The 24,975-nt window shown below is 38.6% G+C and overlaps 1 protein-coding gene across 1 annotated transcript; it reads left to right on the forward strand.

The window, feature by feature from the left end:
• The first annotated feature begins 780 nt into the window (after nt 1-780).
• Nucleotides 781-23,128, forward strand: pnoca (prepronociceptin a). Its single transcript, XM_061262736.1, has 3 exons — nt 781-890; nt 13,617-13,771; nt 21,510-23,128. Exons 2-3 carry the CDS (start codon nt 13,649-13,651, stop codon nt 22,107-22,109), a joined length of 723 nt encoding a protein of 240 aa, XP_061118720.1. The 5' UTR covers nt 781-890; nt 13,617-13,648; the 3' UTR covers nt 22,110-23,128.
• Nucleotides 23,129-24,975: the final 1,847 nt, after the last annotated feature.

Genomic DNA, 24,975 nt, shown 5'->3' on the forward strand with positions numbered 1-24,975 from the left:
CTACTTTGTCCATCAATCATTTTATTTTCATTTTGGGAGTAAAGAAGCACTTCTTTGCTTGGAAGGGATCTTCACAGTCTCAGAAGAAATTTGCTAATCAACGTTCAGAGCCTCTATACATACAAAAAGACAAACTCAACCTTTCCGATGGTACAAAAAGAGACTCTCATGGTTTAGCCAGAAATGGTCTTTGTTCTTTTTCTGGTTTTGCATTTGTGCTCCCATTTACTATAGAGCAATGAGTCAGTTTATCCATTTTCAACTGTGCACTTCCTGAACCATTTTTGGTTTTCCAATAAGGTTGATGTTAATTGATATTGATTGGTCTGTGATTTCCCAGAACTTCTGTTAGCAAGAGATAATCTCTTTTTGACAGTATTACTTGTAAATTGTAATGCACAAAAAAAGTTTTGCTTTCAGAATTTTCTGGAAGCCTGGGGAAACGACGCATAATGATGGGGGGGCGGTGGGGGGGTGGTGGAGGAAAAGGTGTACGAAGGCGGGGGGGGTCATTTGGAATGCGGTATATGCCCTATGCGGACTCAAATGTATATTTTTAGCTCCCCCCAGTTTGTTCCCAGAAAGCGTAATTGTGACGTAGGTCACGATTCGTACGTCGGTACCAGCTCTGTGATGTGCTGCTGTCCGACTTCATGCGTAATCGACTTTCCCAACTGTGGTTGCAGTCTCCGTGCAGGCGTTGAGTTGTAAAAGGGGGAGGAGGATAGGGGGAAGGGAGGCTGGACTAAAGGGGGGGGGGCGTGTCACTATAAAAAGCCAGCCTGACAGCATGTACTTAGTTGTAACAAACAGAGGCTGAAGACAGGAATCTACTGCCAGGCAACCTTTATCAAAAAACACCAGGACACTTATCTCGAGTGCAAAGACAGGTAAGCCTGGGTTGTTTGAGGGAGCTGAGGAGAGCACATGTGCATCTTGGCTTGTTTAACTTTCTCTTTGCTCAGGATTATAATACTGGAATTTAATTGTGCCTGATTTGTGTGGTGCTCAGATTGGCTAAACTGCAGTCCCTGCTTATACTTCTCAAATTTTTGTGACCCCTTTTGTTTATAGCCATGTTTTTATGCAGTGCTATTTAGCTGTCCACATACAGTACAATTAAAGGGAAAAAAAACAGAAGTATATATTTTTTGTCTTTTTTCCACAATGCTTGATAGAAAAGCATCCTTTCCTCAGATTGGTGTGGTAGAGCAATACAAAAGATCAGCACAAAGTATTAGTGTATTCACAGTAGCGTACCCCGGCAACCCAACTGCAAGCACTTCTCTGAGCTAACTTAGGTATCCTGCACCCTATGTGCTTTCTGTGTGCTGCATTTTCACCACGTACTGTAGCCTCTGTACTGTATCTCTAACCTGCTTCCTCTGTTTGCCTTAGAAGCATGCATTTTGTTCAAGTGATTCAAGTAGCTGGAGGATATTGTTAAATATCCAAGTTGAACAGAGAAATATATGGCTGATATATAAACTTCCATATATTTGCCTATATTTGACTATAATACACTACTATTGTCTCCAAGAGTCAGTCTGGGGTTAGTTAGTTCAATCCCTGCATATTTTATTAATGGCCATTGCTCTGAATGGCCAAATTTCTCTTCCTGCTACTTGTAGGTGGTGTAGAGATGTAGCGTTGTGTCAGGTTGAATTACCTTTATAGCTCTGAGAGATTTAACTCTCAGAGAAGGAGTGTTGTGTCTTGGATATTTACTACAAGTACAAGTACATTTTTACTGCAGTTAATAAAAATTGATTCTTAAATCACTTCCCCTACCTTATGCTTCATGTCCAATTCTATCAATATGGATATGGATCTATGGTGAAGCATTTTGCTGTATTAATTGTAATAGAATATTCTCAATTAATCTTGCTTCGGTGGAGACATATACACCTCACAGGATACATATAATTGACCTTGCCTCCCTTGCTCATAACCATAATTCAAAATAAAAATAGTAATTGTAATTTTAGGCTCGTTAAATAACACATACATTGATTTTGGCTTCGGATGGAACTGAAAAAGAGCCAACCTATTTGTTATTTTTGATTTATGTATTTATTGCGGTGGTAATGGTAATCCTATTCATCATCGCGTAAAATGACATTTCCTGTTAAGGAAACTGACAGGTTTATTACTTTATTATCTGCTTAAAGATGATGGAATCTAAAGATCCAACCGCTTTCTTATCTATCTCTAAGCATTTCCACTATCATTGATGCCCCGGTATCAAAACTACTAGGAGCCTGTGATCACTCAGTATTCAGAGAGTAGGACATATTTTCTTTTCTGCTTTTGTGGCTTACTGTAAGTACATTCACAAGTGACAAAATCAATAACTGAAGATTTAATTACAGAGAGGGTCTGGCACTTAATTCTTTAGTATGTTCCATTTCCCGATGAGAGACTAATACCAAGGCCTTTGCCTTAGAAGAGGTTTGACACTAGGCATTATACTGTGTTGTAAATACGCTTTTTCAATTTGGGTTTTGGATTCTTTTGATTAGAAGCCAAACTGTCAGTTAATGGCAACAAAATATCTGCTGGTGGCTTTGTTTTGTTTTTTTCATGTATAAGTATATACTATGTTGACATATAAATACAAATCCATGACTTAGTTTAACATCATGGACATCATGGAAAAAGCAATTATGAATTGCAAGAGATGCATGTATTTGGTGTATGGACATTACCACTGTGGATATTTCAGTTAAGTTAGTCTTGATAATAAAATATAATGTCTCATTGGGGTCGACCTCAGGATTTTGTGCTATTCAAATGTGCTATTAATTTGAACAGAATTCAATTACATTATTTTGTGGACCCAGGTATAATGTTCAATAGTGCTAAGTGAAAACAAAAAGTCAGCAGAACACACAGGCTGTCTAATGTCCAACTCATTTCACATGTGAAATATTTAATTTAATTTAGGACAGCCATTATGAGCGATAGCAGCTGTCGTTAATTCAGTCATAACTATTAAGTCCTGTCGTTTGTATGAAAAGGATTCTGCATCAGAATAGTTAAATAATATCAGCTTGTCAAAATGTATTGTAAAGTGGATTCTTGCTGAAATTCAGATCACAGCATAAACACTCATTACATTAGTAAAGTAATTACAGAAGAAGACTGTTATTCAGTGACTGAGGGTGTGCTAATGTATACAGTTTTTGCTCTTTGAAATTCACAGCAGAACTGTATTTTTTAGCCAGTGTTTAATCTTAAATGTGCCCTGGGTCTCTGTAGCCGCTCAAGGTGAATTCTGGTAATTAATTGCAATTAATTAGGTAGAGCAAGACAAATCTTTTCTTTCATGCTGTACAATTATTTCTCACATTGACTGGAATGGATTAGATAAGAGAATGGCTTTGCTTCACAAAGCAATTTGGAATATGTTGTCCACTGTTTAGAGATGGACACAATTCAATTACCAGGAATGTTTGATAACATATGATGTCGCAGTACTCTGACATAAGACTGGATAAAGCAAATGCTGTTCATACGCAATATTTTTTTGTATCAATTTAGTTGACACAAAGTCGTTTTAAAGTAAATAGATCTATAATTTGCATTATAATCTGCTGCTTATTATCTTGTTATAACATTTTAATAGCTACTGTAGGATACAATTATTGCTATTGATTTTGAGGATTAAAGTGAACAAATGTATAATTATTACTAGAAGAATTAATATTACTAAGAAGACATTACTATGATTGTGAAATTATTCAGACACTGTAATTGGATAACGAGTGCTGATGAGTTGCTTTCGAGGAAAAGCCTTTCCAGATAAACGTGTCAGGCAAGAGACATCTTTTTATTTCATTTTATTTTAAGTGTTTTATGTTTTTATGCCTAATTTTTTGTGGCATCTTTCAGTACTGTGCCTTTTCCCACCCAGTTTCTAATTAACAATATGCAACTGGAATCAATCAGGACCCTCATCATCTGTTTGCAAACATCTGCAGTCTAAAAAAGCACAAATTGGAACTGATTATTCAGATGTTAAAAACAGACTGCTTAATTGCCTCTCTAAGTTGACGGCACATTTGCTTTTATTATCCCTTTTGAAATTGGCTGTAATCTGGGCTGCTGAATTTTACTCGTGTGGAGAATGGCTGAGCTTCAGTAAATTCCTCTGGGCTGGCAGTGCAGATCTTCTGAATGGGATTTTCTCAGGTGTATGAGAGGTCATTGGGCAGACCCTGGTGGATTTTAACGCAGTCTGTGCTGCCTGAGCCACAGAAGATTAAAGCTGCGTGTTAAGCCAGATGCAAGCACATTGTGAGAATCTGCTCACCTTTCACAACATAATGTAAACCTGCCGTTTAATTGTATATCGTGTCATGTATTTAGCGTGGCAGCATCCTTTTCTGCTATCTTTTCACACCATGTTTAGGGAACTGCCATTTTTTGTGGAAAACATCATCTATGAAAGGTTTATAACTGAATTTTCGTGTTTGATAGTGTTGCAAAAACATCAGCTCCCGACTGTGACATAGAGTACAGTATATCTCTAATAATACCTCTCCCAATAATGAACAGTTCCTGTCCAAGGGCTGTCATTTTTAATGGCCGTCACATAACACACTCCAGCCCATCTACCCTCATGCAAATTTCAGCCTGTCAGAGTGAGTCACACACAGGGTTTTCTTCAGTGAGGCGGACTAAACATGCATTTTCATGGTATTTGTATTGAAGGTGCATTTCAATTTAAGGTTCAATCGATTTTGCAATTAAAACATTTCTCTAGTGTTGTTTTAGCCTGCCCTTGCGACTAAAGGTAAAAAATGAACCTTTCAGCTGGTGCAATGAACTACATGCATACCCATCCATGCTGAATACTGAAAAAGAAAAGGTCCATCTGTGAAAGGAGAAAGGAAAAGACACCAGTTCCATCAAAAGAAGTACTGGTGGTAACAGACATCATAGGTAGCTCACTTGTATAGTACAGTTGGAAGCTGTTGCTACTGTATGTCTACCTACTTTTTTCGTACTTTTTGGTATATCAAATACAATGTCCCCTCTTTTTCCTAGTAAACAATATTAGTTATATTAGTTACAATACTGTATATTAGAACTTGGTTTGTAGCTAGCTTACAGGCTTTGCGTGCATGTTCCAAGAAGGTGAGGCTGGAATGAGTCTTGGCTTGATATAATACGTCAATAAGGCAGGAGCCAGTTATTTTTACCTATAATGTATTGCTAGTAGCCAATAAAGATAACATAGCTACAGTAGAACATAAGTACAATAAAATGTAAAATCTCAATGTAGAACATTATTCATTAAGTCCATGCGAAGCAGATGGTTGGATGCAGAGTTAAATTGGATCAAGTGTTACACAGCAAAATATGCAGTGTTAAATTTACTCTTTCAGGATACACATGGTCCTCATTGGACTCAAAAACTCTGTTAGACTTGAATTAACGCTGGAAATTTTACTGTGTTGGAGAGAGCCTTTTGTTTTTTGGTAGGAAAGCATACGAATATAGTATAAACATAAGCATACATAATTTATCCAGAGAGCATGTTCATAACCTGTTCAAATAACAGGCATTTTAACAATGCATAATTATGAACTGAAAGTGAAGAATCAAACAAAATTCAGTAAAATACAAAACTGCAAATATAAAGAGCCATGTTAAGCATATTATGGAGGCATCAGTGATAAGTCTTCTGGAAAAATAATATTGAAACTGCATCCAGCAAAACACAATTAGACCAGTGTCACTACACTGTGGGATAACTGACTAGAATGAAAGAAAACACACCAGTTTCATTTCACCTATACAGCACACATACACTGTCGTAAAGAATCAGTGTGTTTGAGAGTAGCTTCACAGTTGGCTGACTGTGTGCTATTTCAAACGTACGTTTATGTCAAATATGGAAATAAAAATAAATTTGTTAAGCCAATATACATTCCTGGTGTGAAATTGTAGCCTAATGCCTTTTTGAATTAGCGTGTCTTCTAGTGTGCCATGGGTGTCAAGCAGAATCTCATCTCATTTAAGAATTCTAGTCGATAAATACCCCCCCCCCCCAGTATTAGGACTGACATTTTTCTCAGTAAATATGGCAGTATTTAAGTTTATGCACTTCAGAACCAAAATGTTTTTGCAGTTTCTCTTTTTTATCAACTAAAAAAAAAACTGTGGTATTTCACATTTGTACATTTCATTGGCTTCACAGTCAGTTGACAAAAGTAATAAAAACTATCTAAATCATTAAAGATTTAAAAACAATTGTTAAGAAATTGTATTTTTCAACAATTATCACATTTTTATATTGCCTGGGATAATAAGCTTGAGTGAATTTTGCACAGTGTCTGTCTAATATGTGTTAATGCCTTCAGTATGCGAGGAGAAAACGGAAACAGAACTTGCTATAAAGACTGTTTGCAGATAGTGGATTTTATTGAATATTCAAGTTTTGAGCATTGACAGGCCATTGTGGTTCCTCTTTCGCACATTAAATTAAACTGAGCAAAGAATGGGTTCGTTAAACCCAGTAGGCATGATTTAGTAGCAAACGTGTCTAAATGCAAAATGCTATTAGACATCATGGAACTCATTATTATAATTAGTGTATTTATTGATTTTCCCATTCTTGTTGTCAATATTGATTGACGTAAATGTCCAGACAGTTAATCAGAGTGCAAGCTATGTAATAAATTAAGTAAAAGTCTATACATATGACTGTTGATACTAGGAAAGCAGTTGTGCAGATTTGCCTCGGCAGGACCAGGGAGCCTTATTGCCATACATATCTTTTGTCTCTGCCTTTGTCCCTCTACCTAATGTCAACCGTCAGTTCTTCTCAGTAGTTGCCACACTTTTCCTAGAACAGTCTAAACAGTAATACGTAGTTCAGACAATGGCCCAGATTCTGTTATCTTCCATCATTTTGATTACGATAAAATAAATGACTTCACAAGCACACTCTTCTGTGGTCATGAAGAAGAAATGATGAAAACACAAAAGAAGGCCAAACACATACGTATCATGAAACACAAACGTATCATGAAACACAAACGTATCATGAAACACATTCATCTCGCATCCCCTAACTGCAAAATGGCTGCCTGTGAGGGCACAGTGATCCGCCCTGAGAGAGTCTCTGTATGACATATTGATCTTGAAGGAGAAGGTGATGAAATGAGCCGTATGTGATGAAGACCCGGAGGCCCACCCACATCTCGGTTGCACTGTTTATTTCCAGCCGGCCACACAAGGCAGCCCAGCTTTTCTGTCTCGGGGTAAAAAACATTCAAAATGATGGCAGACAGCTGACATCAATACAGGGTGGTGGGGAGGGGGGTGAATAATATTTAAGCTTGACAAATCCAGATCCAAAACAATACTGATTCATGTTCTGTGTACCCACAGTGTGCCTGTGTGAGCTATTAGATCAGAGGAGGAAAAAGCTACTGAATAATAGAGGTAGCCTATGGGGGGTAGAGGCAACAGGGAGATCAGAGGGATTACGGCACTTGTGAGCACACACACGCGCACAGACACCTGTGAGTGCGCACACACACACGTACAAACACCTGCACACTCCTATACCCACATGCACACACACATATATGATGATATAAAAGAAAGGATTTGCGTACTGGTACTGTAGTGCTTTTCCCACTCGGAATCTACTGTATCATAACCCTTCAAATGTTCTACGGTGTGGTACATCGGCCATGGCTGAACGTGAAATGGGTCCCTTCTGTCTTTTTCATTAGCTAGGGGAGATACAATCTGCTTGGCTCTCCCAGGAAATCCAGCCACAGCCAGACATGCTCATTGTAATCCCATTTATTTATAAGTCATTTCTCAGGATATAACAGTGATTTAAAATGTCTAACCTTTGAGGAAAATAAGGAGCAACATGCAAAAGGTTGCAAAGTACATGAAGAGATTTTTTATTTACTTAGTATGTTTTACACTCACTGCATAGCTGTCTCTTTGAGTTATCATGCGTCTCACAAATTCTATTCAGTGACACCAGCGAGCAGAACAAAAACAAAACCCATCCTGTCTAGGCAAGGAATGTCAACTTTGGTCGATGATGTCTCAAGTTGCTTTATTACTGTAAAACACCCACTCCTCTGAACAGCAGATATTGTAGATGACTTGTGTTTGGCTTGAGTCCTATTTCTGATGACTTGAAGTTAATTACATATTAATTACTGTAAGCTATATTAAGTAGCAGTTGCTCTGAACAAGGGCTTATTTGGTCTGCTGAACAAATAAGGAATTAGCCCAGCAGTGCTGCCCATTCCTGGTCCTGGAGACACTCGGTCCTGAGGGTTTCAGACATGCCTTTCAGACTGGAGTTGATTGGCACTTGTGAAAATTGTTCAATTATCTCCAGTAAAGCATCTCACTGCCTGTGCTATTTGCACTGACTCAAAAAAAACAAAACAATGGAACATAGCACAGTACCAGTGTGCTTCTTGCCTCCCTTAAATTGAATATCGTAATTCACTCTCGTAGTTGTAGCTTCTCCTGCTTTCTTCAATTGAATTTGTCATCTTCACTGGGCCAGTGGCCAGATGCTTGCTCTTGATTCCCAGGCAGACGATGTCTCCTCTTACAAGTCAAATTTAAAATTCGCCCGAGGATGCCTACCGGAAAAGAAGCTTTAGCAGGGGGAGCTTTACATTAATTTTAACTCTAAATTTGATGGGAAAAGCCACAAATTCTAAAATGAACCACTGGGAAAGTGTGCTGCTGGTAATCGCACCATGTCAATGGTGCTTAAAAAGCAAAAAAAATCACTTTCTTTGGCTTCTCTATCGCTTAGCACCATCCCGGTTGCCTTTTAAATTGTATATGCCTGACAACACTGGACCTTTGGGTATTACCACTTCTGTCATTTCACACTAGGCCAAAAATCACTCCACTCTATTTCAAAGCTAAACAAGCTGGCATATCCCTTATTGGTATCCTAATGCCAAATGATTTAGCATCCGAGAAATATGTCATAAGGCCTTAAATATGTATTTGGACTAGACTAGGACATTTTTCATGTTGCAAGATAGTGCCCTTCAGTAGACTTTTATTGGTGCCACTGTAAATTTCTGACAAAAAATTTGAAAACATCTTTGTTATCTTTTTTCTATACATTTGTGTTGTTTTATTGTGCTGTTACGCTGGGTCCTCTGGGCATTTCATATCACTTATGTCTTTTGCTATTGGCTACACTGCCTGCCAATCAACAGACAAGGTGCCAAAAGACAGACAGGCATGAAGAAGTGATTGGTTGCACTGCTCTCCGGTGTTCATTTTCCAACCAGTTTCTGATTTAGTCATAGTCTTAGACTTAGACATTTTAGTTTTAGTCACATTTTTGTCAACTTTATTCATTTTAGTCAAAACAAAAATATCGAAAATTGTATTTGTTTTAGTTGACAAAACTGACTGACTTTTGTCTTAACTTCAAATTCAGCCACATTTAGTTCTCTCCTATAATTGAATCCTCAAAGGATGCGGTTATATTTCCTTGCTCAAATTAAGGTTGGGGAGGGACATTTTCCAAAGTCATTTTGAAATAAGACTGGAATTTGGTTACTCATGGAGAAATTACTGAACAAATGGTTGATTCTGAAATGGCGTTTTCAAATAACACATACATTAATAGACACTTGTGGATTCAAAGTCTACAAACACGTACTGTAATTTGACAAATAGATCTCTGAGAACATTCACTGCTAAGATTCTTGAAAATTGAGGTTGTTGCAAATATGTACAGCACTCAGACATACAGCACAGTATTGAGAACTGAGCATCCCTGTAAATAAAAGAGCACAAAGAGTGCTCGGATGAATTAGTATATTAACAAAATTACTTACTTCTGTTCAATTTTTAGAAAATTACTTCTTTCCAGGTGAATCTTGGTCTGGGTTCTTATTCTTTTGCTCCAGAATCGAATCCATGCATCTCAGTTAGCTTCATACTTGATCTCTGCTTCTGCTAGTTAGTTACAATGCATTCATTTTAGTTTAGATATTTTTTTGTGTTATCAAGGTGAAAGTGCGGCTACATAGAAACAATACTAAAGCTTCTTTCACATGACAAGAGTTGAACCCCAAGTAAGGCACTGACTACACAAGAGAATAATGAAGTGCTGTCTGTTGTTAATACTTGACTTCATCCATCCAAGAAGGTGAGTTTGGAAACCTCTAGACAAGTGGGATGAGAGGAGGCTGCCCGAGGCAAGATGCATCTGGCACTAGAGCAAAAAAAGCATTGGTTTTAGTATTCTGTGAAGAGAAGCCCTCACATCTAAAGGAGTTAGGTGTATGACAGTTTGTTGTCTTGCCAAGTAAACAGTGAGCTGAACTTACATCTGCCTGCATTATACGACACTGTAATGTGATTGGACACACTATGAAAATTCAGCATCAAACTAGATCAAAGTTCAATTGATGTGAACTTTGAGCATTGTGCCTGGTAATATTGAGCTGAGCACTAGGCCAGGCATATTGTTGCTGCCATGCTCCCTCCAATGGAAATTAAGGGTTTGACACCGTGTTTAGCGTTTTGATGCTGATCGTGTGCAAACAGCTTTAGGATATCTTGTTATGTTTACAACTGATACTATATTCATCAGCTATGCCGATGCATTCCTGGAATTGTGATAGATAACATTGGTTAAGAAGGCTGAATAAGCACACTAGGTTAAGGATAGTTCAGGCTCAGAAATCACCTGTTCCACATACTACGTAGGTCAAGTTGAATAAATTCACAAGTTTGGTTGTCCCACCATTGCCGATATGGTGAAACCTCAGGTGCCTCACATGCTTCACAAAAGTTAAACTTGTGAGGCGACTGTGCCCTGCTGGACTGCTTGGCCTCCTCAAGCCTGCTTGCAAGTTTAATTAACATTTAACATTATCCGATGACTGATGACAGAAATTAAAGTGGAAAAAAAAAAAAAACAAGGAATGAGATTAGAGAAATGGGAAATCACATTATTAGTGGGAGATTGAAGTGTTTTTTCTGCAGGTTCATGCATTACATTACATTACATTACATTACGTGGCATTTAGCAGACGATCTTATCCAGAGCGACGTACAACAAAGTGCATGCATGCAGAAAGCTTATTTTTACAAACCTTTTCTCTAAATTGCAGCCCTGGATTTTACTCAACATTTTCGTTTTGTCACATTTTTTTCAATAAAAGCTTTAAATTACGTAGTCATGGCCATTGTCCCAAAAACTGAAAAATCCGTCTTTGATGAAAATTTTAGTCACAACCTATTTTCTGTAGATGTTACACTCTCATATATTTCCTGCTTGTTATGAAATATTTATAGCAATGTCTGTTTTATGCTTTTATGGAGTTGAAAGGAATAAGCTTGACTCACTGCATTGGACCACGCCGGGTTCCACTTCTGTCAGCCAAGAACAGAAAGCTGAGGCTGCAGTGGGTGCAGGCTCTTCAAAACTGGACTGTTGAAGACTTGAAAAACGTAGCCTGATCTGATAAATCTGATAAATTTCTGCTGAGACATACAGATGGTAGGCTCAGAATTTGCCCACAACACCCTGAATCCATGGGCCCAACCTGCCTAATGTCAACAGTCCGGACTGGTGGTGGCGGCGTAATGGTGTGGGGAATATTTTCTTGGGACACTTTGGGTCCATTAATACCAATCAATCATCGCTTGAATGCCACAGCCTATTTGTGTATAGTTCCCTTCATGGCCACAGTGTACTGTTTTATGTACTTCTAACGGCTACTTCCAGCATGATAATGCACCATGTCACAAAGCAAAAGTTGTCTCAAACTCGTTTCAAGAACTTGACAATGAGTTCAGCGTTCTTCAGTGGCCTCTCCAGTAACCAAATCTGAATCCAAAAGAACACCTTTGGGAAAAAGTTTGTCTGGAGCCCTGGCCTACCTAGGGGAATATTAAGCAATCTTTCATTTTACGTAGGAATCAGGAATCCAGACCTAGTTATCTGCTTATATTTTAGGGCCATTACAAGTTTGCGTTGTAACTTCTTCGATATGCATCGAATGAGTCTTGTCCTAAAATATTTATCTAATTTGCTGCTCACTCTATTTCACAGTTCTCATTAAGCCTCAAGCACTCTCCCACACAGCAGATAAGGGAGTGACACGCTCCCACCATTACCCAATGTTAAATAGAGGCTCAGAAATTGTGCCTCAGAAGGTGAGCCATATCTAATGAATATTCAGGGTAACAATAGCAAGGCTAGGCACTTTCTGAAATGTCAATGGGAAAATCTCTCCCAGAACCATAGGGGTGGGCGATGACTGTAACACCTTGGTAATCTAGGGGTAGAGTCAAAGAACTGTAAAAATGAAAACATTTAGCAGCACGCTGTTTCAAACAGGGTAATAAATAACACACAGCAAGCTCTGCTTAGCTTAATCTGGTTATTTTCTCCCTCAGTCAATAAAATTAAAAAACTTATTAGAGAACTGTATGGGGTCAGACTTCAAGTCAGGAACACTTCACAGGCTGTGAAATTTTTTTCTTTTTGAAATATTTAAAAAAAAGGCTAAAACACCAAGTGTAGCGAGGTTAATTGTACATTTCTACACCGTGACATCCATCAGCATGTGAAGACAAAACCACAGACGTTGCCACTGAGGTTGTCGACAGATGAAAATTAGCTCATTAGCTAACTCTGGCACATTTTCATTGACGTGGAAACTGAAAATGTTGATTAATGTGCACTGTCCCTGGTAAAAAAAGAAAAAAAAGAAAAAAGAAAAACGAGAGACTTAATGATGGTCAGGAAATTAAATTACTGCGCAGGGCAAAAAAACTCTTGTTAATGAAGGGAAATGCAATGCTTTCATTTCATTTTTGTAAATGTACTGTAAATTCATATCTCTGAATAATTTAAAATGCTTTAACCTGATAGGCCTTGGCTCTATAGCTACTTATTCCTCAATAACTCATTCATTTTCCATCACATGTAATACATTCTGATTGATGCATTTGTGGTGCAGTGTATTAATGTGACACAGTGAATTTCACCAAAGTATTAATTGAAAAGTGGCCTGCTGGGTTCTAGCAGAATTAGCTTTTGTGTCACAGATTTGTGATCTGAGATGTAGCACACTCAGAGTCTCCCGCGGTTTCCTAGACGATGGGAGGTAATAAAAAAAACCTTTCAGAGGAGATAATAAGGAATGACAAGAGACATATTGGTTTTTAGGACACACCTGTGTTTTTTGTGTGCTCTATATCATGCACTGTGCACCAGAACATTTGCAATTATATGTATTTAATGCTATGTTTCAGAGTGACTTAGACCATGGTGAAAACTAAAGATAGATGAATGATACTAGCATGGACTGTCACACAAGTTAAAGTGGCAGTGCATAAAATCATACAATAATTTAGAATAAAAGCCATCATAAAAGATCTGTGACATTAGTGACTCAAGTATGGCTGCAGATCACTGAATCTTAGATGAAAATAAAAAAATTAAGCTCTCCATTATTATTTCAGCAGCTCCAAAACAGATGCTGGACCGTATGTGCCAAGTAATCACTCTAGGCCTCAACCACTATGATGGAAAACATGTCTGAACATCAGTTTGTGTTCTTTTCTAGGCCCTGCCTTCCGTTTGGTTGCCTCCTGAGCCATGAAGACTCCCCTGTGGACCTTGCTCCTGCTGTGTCTGTGTGTACCAGGACGCTGCGACTGCCAGAGGGACTGCCTGGCCTGCAGTCAGAGCCTTCCGAATGAGCCTGCCTTCAGCATGCTGGTGAGACAGGCGTTCACGACGGCGAACATTAGTTAAGATTAGCCCACAGAACATCGAGAGAACAAAAGTTGATCAGCTTGCTAACATTGTTAGACTTCTCCTTGCTGAAAAAACCTCAAGCTTGGTTTTGTAACAGCTGGTAGCCAGTTCAGTCCAGCTCCCAGTTCAACATGGTTTAGCTGGTTGGACAGTTCAGACCAGCTCCCAGCTTAACATGGTCTAACCTGCTCAAGCTATATTTTGAAACATCTGGTAGCTTGGTGACCAGCTACCAGTTCAGACAAGTTACCAACACTAGCTGTTTGACCAGCTCATACCCAGCTAAACCAGCTTATGAACAGCTTGACCAGCTCAATTATCAAACTGGTCAAACTGGCATTGCTGGATTTTATAGGAAGGCTAAGTCATATCCATTTGTATTAAAAATGCATTGGTGGCGAACTACATGGAATGCACATTTAAATTAACTGTTTGCTATGAACATAGTTCACCACAAACCTTCACCATTCATCTTGAAAGCATGTCTGGAGCCTCTGATCCTGTACTCATAATGACACATATTCCTATCACCTCCCCAGAGAGCTTCCACACATCCCTATCGCACAGCACCCAGACCCACGTTACATAACTCACAGCTCCATTTAACATAACACAGAGGTCCCCACGACGGGGCGTTCATCTCAATTTACCAGAACAGACTGGTATAGTTCATACAGCAAGCGCAATAATTGTACTCCCATTTAGCCTACTGACATATCTCATACGTACATACCATACAACCCACAGGCTCATTTCACATGACAAAAAACAAAACACACACACACACAGGCACACACCTGCCTGAGTGCATAAAACAACAATGAAAGCCAAAGATATACAGTCTGCTGTTTATCAGCGGAAGGGGTTTCTCTGGCTGGGTGAGCTGGCAAGCCATCGTGGATCTAATTTACTCGCTGCCTATTCCGACACAAGCAGCTGCAGTGATTTGATTATCCTTGCGTAATTACACTGTGGAGCGTTATCAGCCGGTGGTGGGAACAGCGTTAATTGGCACAGCAGGGAGAGCTTCCCTTTGGATCCAGAGCTCCCCAGGGATTTCAGTCGCTTTAAAACAAGGATGACCAGCAAGAGCATGTCCACCCCCCTTCCACCCCTCTGTACCAGCGGACTCACGGAGTCCCTTGGGTCCTGCCTTTAATTTGCGGTGCCTAATTGATTTTCAATTGATTTTCCGTAATGCCCTTTTCATCAGCAAACTGTGCTACTGTGCTACTGTGATCCACTAATATTTTCTCAAGTAACCTGGTAACCTTCCCTATGAAAGCACTTCTTCTCAGTGCAGGCAGATGCCAGATTTTCAAACAGAGCTGGGTGAAATACATAATTATTTTGGATTCAAATACTTTTCCAATTCTTTACTGAGCTTGTCTGGTGTATTGAAATACTCTCAAAAATTGCAAACGTCCGTCTTCTGGTCCTCTTATTTGGCTCAATTGCACCAGGTAAGATGCATCAAGCACAGAAGATATTTGAATCCAAAATGATTTTTGTATTTCACCCAGGTTTGGCTTCAAAGGCCACACAGACGGAAAAGAGGTTTGACAAACCCATAAATGCCTGGACAGCTATCACATACTGTCAGTTACTCACTAATAACCAAACTGTGCTTCTTGTGCAGAAGCCAGTGGATTATTGATACTAGTCAGTAGCTGTACATGGTATCTTTACCCTTGGGTGTCTAATAAGCTTCCTGTTCCAATTTGTGGGTAGTCGTAGTTGGAAGATGGAACTCTACTGGTATACCCCAGAGCAAGACACTTATCCTGGATCACTTCAGTATAGGCAGCAACATAAATGGGTACACGAATAATGTTTTGTCCTGGGTAAGGTAATACAGAATTTTAATCATTATTACTCGGGTTGTGTTTGCTAGGATGGTTTTATTGCTTTTGTTTGGCTATGTAAGCTATTTATTGTTGTTCCTACATGAGTGTTTACTTTAGCGTTGCGTTTCCAAAAATGGTTTTATACTATAGATATAATCCTTCGTCATCAGATTAATCTACAAGGTCCAAGTCCTTATCTTTATGTATTCCAACCACTTGAAACTGTGCTTCCCTCTAGGGTCTTTCAGTGCACTTGTCTGTGGTTATGGTTGCTCTAGATAAGAGCATCTGCCTAATGCCTATAATGTCACTTAATGTGCAATCATCCAAAATGCACTATATTTTCCAAAACACAACATAAATGTCAATCATAACACTCTGTCAATCACAACACAATAACATAAAAAACATGATCAACAGATAACAGTAGATGCATCATTTTATGTCAATCTTTGAAATAGTAAATCATTTAATGCTGTTATGTACAGTATATGGATGATTATGCAAATATGGGAACTTTTCTGTCCTTTGTGTATATTTCCTAAAAATATATATTTTATCTCCCTCCATTTGTTCACACTGAAATCATGTTAGAATCTTTTGAATTGTCGTGAGCCACGGACCCCTTGCCGAGCTCAGACCTCACGTTCCCACGAGCAGTACCTCACCATGAGGTGTCTCGGGGAGGAACTCAAATACTCCAGATTACAGGATATATATCATCTTTCAGTTGCTGATCACATGCAAGTTACATATACCCCTTTAGCTCTTTCTAATTTACCTTTCCACCATAATGTTAAAAGTCAAGGTACACCCCTCAAATACCCATCCTCTTTGGCCTTAGCCTTATCCTATAGCTCCCCCTTCTGGACGTTTAAAAGAAACTATTCCTAGAATATTATATTTATCTAAACTATAAAAACTTCTCTACATTTTTCTACCTTATATAGTACCTTAATGAGAAATAAAAGACATAAAAATAAAAGGAAACTTATAAAGTTGAACTTCTATGTGCTACTTTTCCTACTTATACAAGTAATATAGATTATAATTACCACTCAAGCTTGATTATAGTTGTTCTGCGTTGCTCTTTCCTCAACAGCTCGTAGATATCTTGTGAAGCAAAATTCTAAGATGCTATCCTAAGGTCTAAAAGCTTATTCCTTATATATCCTTTTTCCGTATAAGAGTGTACCTTTTTTGATAAGAAATGTCCCCAATATATCGAGTGGGAAGACATTTATCTCTTATGCAACTTTTTAATGACCATATTCATCACTTCTGTTTGTCCCTCTGTCATTTTCTCATACCTCAAAAGAAATTTCCCCAATTCTTTATCTCATGTGCCCCTCCGGTTGGGAGTTTCCACCATCTCAATATACAAATGGAAAAACACTAGCTTTTTTGTATTTTTTTAAGGAATCTATTCATCACTGGTGTCTGTTTCAATTTCATAGTATCTCCTTGACTTCCTCCACACCTTGACCTCATGCAAGCCAGAAGTTAGTGCCTGCCACCATCTCAATACACTCTTCAGGTGCCCCTTTTTGTGGCGCCTTAAGGGATCTACAAAAGAATTCCAGCTAATAGCTGAGTGTAATTCATCATTTAACTCCTCCACTGTTAGTCCTTAGAATCTATCCGATAAATTATTTGTGCTATAATCAGGAAGGCCCTTGAAGCCTCTTAATCTTCTTTCGGTATTGACATCCCTTCCGTTTTCCTTATCTCTCCTACATTTTTCCATCTCCTCATACTCTTTGATCTCCCAATTATCTTCATTGTTTTCCTCATCCTGTTGCTTTAACCAGGCCTTGTGCTCCTCCCCTGTAGGAGCAAGCCCACATGTGTCAACTAAGTATGTTATCACATCTACCGTCTCCTTGAACACCAATTACCCGTTCAGCATGTTGAGCATCTTCCACGGTCATGCTAGAACACATTCTACGCATGGCCTCAGTCAGACCTTTAGCCCTGCTCTCTAAAACCCTAAATCTAAGTCCTCTGACTTCAGACTCCTCAGTGTCCATATACGGTTGTACATTTATCTTGTACCATATACTTCTCCTCTTACGGGAGCTTTTACTCCTACCCCATTGGCGTGTGCGAGGGGTTAACAATGCCTAACCCATCTTCTGTCAATCTCTCATCAGGCGAGCCTAGGGCCGGTTCCTCGACAGAATGACATTCTACACTGAATTTTCTTTTTAGATTCAAATCAGTTTTGTTGTACAAAGCCCAGAGAGAAACATACATAATTAGAAAACAAATAATGTATTCAAGTAAAAAAAGAAAAAGGTTAATTTACTACAAAATGTAATATAAGTATGATATTTATTTAATTTATTAATCCAAAATATACCTGTCACACCATCACAACAGCAACAATGCCCGTGAATAAAGTATTTTCAATTTAAAAGTTAATTAGCTATCATGAAAACATACAGTTACAGTCAAGCATGATAAATATGATGTGAAGTGATATCCTGAAAGTTAAGGATAAAATACAGACACAGGCATGAAGGGAATAATTTGCCTCCAGTAATTAATAAAACTGCACATTGCAAAATGAAGCTAACCCTGCAGATGCTGTATTTCGCTCTCGAACAGGCACATGATTAAATGCTCTTGGTGACGCTAAAAATATTATACACTCCAATATCTGTCCACTCGTTTCATACATACATGCAGTTTACGGTGCCTAATCGCTAACAAATAAATGTTTCCATAGTTTTCCTAAGTGTCCTGTGAGGTTAACCACTTGTCCAATAAGCTGTATTAGTTCTTGGTTATGAATTTACAATTTTATTCAAACGACTTATCCCTGGTTATGCTTATGCGCTTTGCACTTTGTTGTACATCGCTCTGGATAAGAGTGTCTGCCAAATGCCATTAATGTAATGTAATTTAAGGAATCAAAGTCTTAGTATTAGCATACATAGGAACCAGTACACAAAGTGCACAGACAACAAAATGTGACAGACATTTTAGGAACACAGATGCTAGGCATTAGTAGGATATAGGCCTATTATTCATGATTCTGAAATTTCCAGTGTCATAAGGGTCAAGCAACAGGGGTATGCAGAGTTCAGCTGCCACATGAAACACAATTGTAAATTTTGTCTTATGACATAATCACACAATTTAGCCAGCTTCTCTGTTTTGTGCTGGTGATAGCTAGCCACTAAAGGAAGAGATTGGCATGACAAAGTCGTGGTCAATAAAATAAAATAAAAAACCTTTTAACTCATGTCACACTGATGACTTTGGGTCTCTCCTGACGTTGCAGCAAATTGCAGGCAGCGTAGGAATTTAGAAAGATGATTAGGCTTGACCGGGACTATCTGCCAAATGTTGAACGATTATACAAAAATAATCACCACCTAGCATCCATCAGAATCGAGTATTCACCCAGACCATGGTATAACAAATGTTAACAACAGAATTTTGCATTGTTAGCATAAAACTGTACTTTAGTCATTCCCACAACATTGATTCCCATCACTGATTTGGCTGTGATGGTATTGACATGATGCGGTGGAAATTATTATCTCTCCAGTTTTGTCCCTATTTAAAACTTGCAAATACCAAAAAATCATTGATATTGATGGGGACATGGTACTTTCGTCAAGACAATGCACTCCATCGGCTCGAACAGATTATTTTGGCCAATGACAGAGATGACATCATGTAGTATCGATCGGGGAATATATTTGTGCCTGAGCCCGATCCAGTGACAAAGAGGCATGAGGAGCTGGAGATTTTGTTCCCTCAATGAGTAGTGGACTGTTACTGCTGGTTCATGTGTTTTGGAAGCCTTATTGTAAATGAGTGGTGTACCAGAGTTCTGATATTGATGTATCACAAAATGACTGAAGGAAAGGAAACATTACAATCTTTCAGCTTGTTTGTTATTGGCTACTCTTTTCTGCTTTTTTTTCTGTTTTCTTGGTATTACATGGAGCATTCTAGGGATCAGGATAATCTTGTGCCAGTGATTTATACATTTTCTTTAAATGTTGCACATGCCATGGTTCAGTTTCTTTTTAGTTATGAATGTTATAAATGGTCGGAAACAAAACGTTTCCATGAATTGTTAGCATGTCTATTTACTACCAACACAATTTCATTTTTTAACTATATTTTTTCGTTTGTTATTGCTGATAGTATAAGATAAGTATAAGTATAATGCATAAATTATGTATAATATGCACTGCAAACACTCTTGCAGAATCAAATCTGTTAGTTCTCAGTTTCCCAATTCTCAGTTTCGACTGTTGTCCTGATTTTACCTGCACTCTCGGACCAGCCTCTCTCACTGATAGACCATGATTTACCATGATCAATTATAGTAGCCCTAATCTCATCTGAGACTAGAGCTCTTGGTCTTCCTCTTTGTTGTCCTCCACCATACATGCATCTTCCTCTCCCACTCTCTTCAGGCCAATTATCCTCACTCAGCCACTTCTCTATCACTTGCTGGGTCAATTTTTTCGTAAACAGTCATTCCAAAGATCCCCTTTAACTGAATAGATGATAATTAAAGTGAGAACACCAGGGTAAATCTCCAACTGAGATGGGAATTAGCTGCGGTTGGTCTCATTTACATAAATTCAATCAACGGTTTTTGCCCATTATATACACTCACTGAGCACTTTATTAGGAATTAGTTTATTACACCTACTTATTCATGCGATTATCTAATCAGACAATTGTGTGGTAGCAGTGCAATGCATAGGATCATGTAGATACAGACTATGAGCTTCAGGTAATGTTCACATCAACCATTGGATTGGGGAAAAAATATGATCTAAGTGACTTTGACCGTGGAATGATTGTTGGTGGCAGACAGATCTCCTGGGATTTTCAAGCACACTAGTCTCTAGAGTTTGCAAAGAATGGAGCAAAAAACAAAACAAAAAAAATCCAGTGAGCAGCAGTTCTGCAGACAGAAAAGCCTTGTTAATGAGAGACGTAAGAGGAGAATGGCCAGACTGGTCAAAGCTGACAGGAAGGTGACACTAACGCAAATAACCACACATTACAACAATGGTATGCAGAAGAGCATTTCTGAACACACAACACATCATAACTCAAAGTGGATAGGCTACAGCAGTAGAAGTCTAAAAAATAAGTCTAATAAATACCTAATAAAGTGCTCGGTGAGTGTATAATTCTTGCCTGCACGACCATTACATCTTTTTTAGGATTTTGAATATATTTCACTATGGTATTTACTGTATGATGTGAATTTTTTTGATTTTGAGCTTGGATTGAAAATAAAAAAATTTTCAAAATTTGCAAAATGGCCTGTAAATACATACAGTTTTGCTGGTGATTGAGCTTGATCAAGAAAAGAATGAAAAAATTGTGAAAGAAATCATTGAATACATTTTGTGCCAAGGCAATGAATAATCATTCACAGTTTGGTCCACATAGACTGCAGTTGTGCTGTGTGTAGAGTTCTGAAAAAGTGAACTCAGCATTTACAAATGCTTGTAAACAGTTGTAATATCAGTGCTGAATCTAAACTGTGACATTCTAGAATTTGGGTGAGAACAGCATTTTGTGCATATGCAGGCTCAAATCCAATGTATGCAAATACCTTCCCGGAACATTCCTCCAGCACAACAGATGTTGACTACCATGTACAAATGTGACACCTCAGGTCCATGGCCTGTCTGTCAGATGGCGATAGCCAAGGTTCTGGACTTAATGAGGAAAGCCCTCTTACCTCCGTGTCACTGAGCATAATGACGTACAGATGTTCTTTTACACATCATTACTCTGATTAACTAGGCCTGTAAAATGTGGACGTTCCCTAACGGAGCATGTGTGTCTCCGTCTCTCAGGTCTGTCTGGTGGAGTGCGAGGGTGGTACTGCTCCAACTTCTACTTGGGAGTTGTGCCACCGAGTCATTGACCAAGCGCAGTTCCCCTCCCTGCCACATGGAGGCTCCATGCTGAAAAGAGACAAGGAGGAACTGGCTGCCTTGCTGCCCGCTAATCAGGGAAACGGTGGGCTCTTGTACTCTGGGGCGCTGCAACGCTTCAGCCAGGTGGCTCGGGCACTGGGACTGGACGAGCTGGACAGGGAAGGCCGGACAGCTCAGCTCAACGCTGCCTACCAGTCCCAGCAGCGTGGATCCGAGGAAGAAGAACAAGCGGAAGAGGACGACGGAGGGGAAGGGCAGCGGGAAGCGGCCGCCCTCAATCTGACGAAACGCTTTGGGGGCTTCCTGAAAGGCAAGCACGGGTACAGGAAGCTGATGGACCCTGGCCGGTCCCTGCAGAAGCGCTACGGAGGGTTCATAGGTGTCCGCAAAACTGCCCGCAAGTGGAACAATCAGAAACGCTTCAGCGAGTTCCTCAAGCAGTACCTGGGCCTGAGCACCCGTTCCACCGAGTACAACAGCGTCTCGGCGGACATCACAGAACAGAATGCTGTGTAGCTCCCCCCCCCCCACCTGAGATGAAAAATTGATAACTTACAGCCACTATGACATGAAATATTGAACACAGAGTGTGTTTCAACCATTCTTTCTGTAAATAAAAGTCCACATTTTAATGAATGACATGGTTAATTCATGAAATAAAGTTCTGAACTTAAGTGAATGTATAAACTACATTTTCAAAGTTTAACCACGCTGAAAATGGTCACACGGCTACCAGGTAAAATTTCGAACAGAAATATTTAGTCTTAGATAGCTTTTGCTCATCTTTGCCTGTTACAGAAGGATCTCACAAATAAATACAGCTGTACCAGCTGAATTATTAAATTAAATTGATCATTTAATTATTTGATGTTTCATACCATTGGAACATTTCAATTAGGCAATGGTCTGATTAAAAATAAATCTAAATCAGAATCCGGTGGTATTCATTTATATATTTTAAAGAATTCACCAAAAAAAAGCACTTTATATGCTCAAGTTATAGTATGTGTTAAACCATGGCAGGGTTGTTACTGTGCATTTCAATTCTCCTTCATAGGCATGAGGACATTCTCTTCCCTTTGATAATGCCACCCCCTTGTGGTCATAAGGAACAATTTGGAACTGAGCATCAATGGGGTAACCAAAATCCATAAATATTAGAATATTAGTAAATAAAACTTTCGACTGAAACCCTTATATCAGCTACATTTCCAAGCAGAGAAGATAGATTGGACTGTGCATGTTGCAAGCTTTACCATATTTATTTGTAAATATAAGATATATTACTCAAAAAATGCCAAATTAATATTCTGAAATGGGGAAAATAAGGGACTGTTTCCACATAAGACATACTGTCAGCCTGCTATCATTAGCAACATTTCTTCACTGCTGAGTAGACAATTTAGTATTCAACCCATTTGTGTCCTTATTCTTTCAAATTGGTTTCCTTGTTTATTTTCCTGTGCAATTATTTGACTACCTGTACAGAGATAAACTGAACATAAAAACTATTAATAAATTAGTTAAACATTTAATTTGTGGATTGTCATGCAACATATGATTCTGTCTCTTGGAGTGATTTTTTTCTTGCTCATGTGTATTTTGGGACTCAGGAGACAGGGTCTGCTGAAGGCAGACCGTGGTCAAATACATTTTGATTTTGGATTTGTTTTGGATTCAAATACATTGCTAAGCTTTGTTGAGCTTATCTGGTGTATTGGGACCTATGGAAATACTCCCAAAAAGTGCTGGTTCACGCTGGTCCTCTTGGTTGACTCAATTGCACCAGGCAAGATCAATCGAGCACAGAAAAGAATTTGAAACAAAAACAATGGCTGTGTCCAAAATGGCTCACTATTCACTAATTAATCATCAATAACCAGTGAATGTCCATATAGTGCGCAATATAGTTTACTAAATAAACAGTGAATTTGGACAGCAGACGCAATCGAACAGCGTCATCACGTTGGCTACGCGCTGCTGCATACCTAACCACAAACCCATTAACAAACATATCACATAGCCATAGTTCTTAAAACTTTACTCCAGAGATATTAAACCTATTTTTCTCCTGAAATGCCCAGTCAAAGTGCGGCGTTCAATTTGTAATTATATATTTTTGCAAAACATGAAACTCCATGGCTTTGGCTTATTTTATGTGTGGGACATGTAATAGTACACATTTTCACTGAGTAAACATCTAACTTACAACACATCCCCCCACATATTTATATCTGAAAATTGAACAGGACACGGCTTTATAAGAATGCTGTTGGTGCTTTTAGACGATAGACTTTATGTAACATTCTCGTTCGTTACAAATAACGTGACTGTCAACTATAAGACATTATACCATTTTAGCTAGCCAACAAACAGTGCCACTTACTCGGCGAATAGGGTTTTGGATTATTGAATAATAAATAGAGTAGCTATATTAGGTTAATTTAGTTGTACTTTATTATGCTCAATGGAAACATATTTGTCATCAACGTGGCAAAAAACAATAAAGTTAGGAAAAAATGCTGGTCGCAAAGCATTGTGCTTCGTATTCATCTATACTGTTTCATATTCAACACTAGTCCACGGTTGTTCGCTGTATTTAACGGTGCATTGTGGGATATTTCTTGTGCCTTAGTATGACTAGATTATATCTGGGCCTTAGTATTACAGTAGATTACATCTGAGATTTAGTATGACTGTAGATCATATCTATGCCTTAATATTACAGTAGACCACATCTATGCCTTAGTATTATAGTAGATCACATCCGGGCCTTAGTATTAGAGTAGATCATATCCGGGCCTTAGTATTAGAGTAGATCATATCTGGGCCTTAGTATAATATCAGGCCTGCACCTGTGTTCATTATATTTATGGGCCTAGATTACACCTGAGCTCTAATGCATATCATATCTGGGCCATAAAATTAGATTAATATGCAGAGTATCTGCCTTCTCTTTCATTGTACTATATTTTCCATTGAAAGTGCACATTCCAGTACCGCAATGCATGATAAATTCAGAGTGTAAAAAGGTTATTCTTTGACCAACTTCAAACCAGAGTCCCTTACTACTGGACCATGTGCGTGAAAACCTCTTGCCCAAGACCAAACAAGCAAGCTTGAAAGCATATGAAACATGAGAATATTTCCTGGAGATATGCACATGCTGTAACAAATAATGAACAACAGGAGTCGATAATTTCAACCTTATAAAATATATTTAAACATTAAAATGACAGGAAACGTCTGTTTTACAGGCTAACATACAAAAGACCATTTCACAAAAGTTGCCTGTTAGTTAACAAAAAACATTCAGATACATGTGCATACATAATACGGTACAATAACAGAAATGATATTAGATTTTTTTTTTCTTTTTCGT

The sequence above is a fragment of the Conger conger genome, chromosome 1, assembly GCF_963514075.1.
Source record: "Conger conger chromosome 1, fConCon1.1, whole genome shotgun sequence".
Taxonomy (NCBI): domain Eukaryota; kingdom Metazoa; phylum Chordata; class Actinopteri; order Anguilliformes; family Congridae; genus Conger; species Conger conger.

Bases quoted from the DNA above. Each gene is read 5' to 3' on its own strand.
- pnoca (XM_061262736.1), top strand. From the start codon at position 13,649: ATGAAGACTCCCCTGTGGACCTTGCTCCTGCTGTGTCTGTGTGTACCA. The intron at 13,772-21,509 runs GTGAGACAGGCG...TCCGTCTCTCAG, and splicing joins AGCCTGCCTTCAGCATGCTG to GTCTGTCTGGTGGAGTGCGA.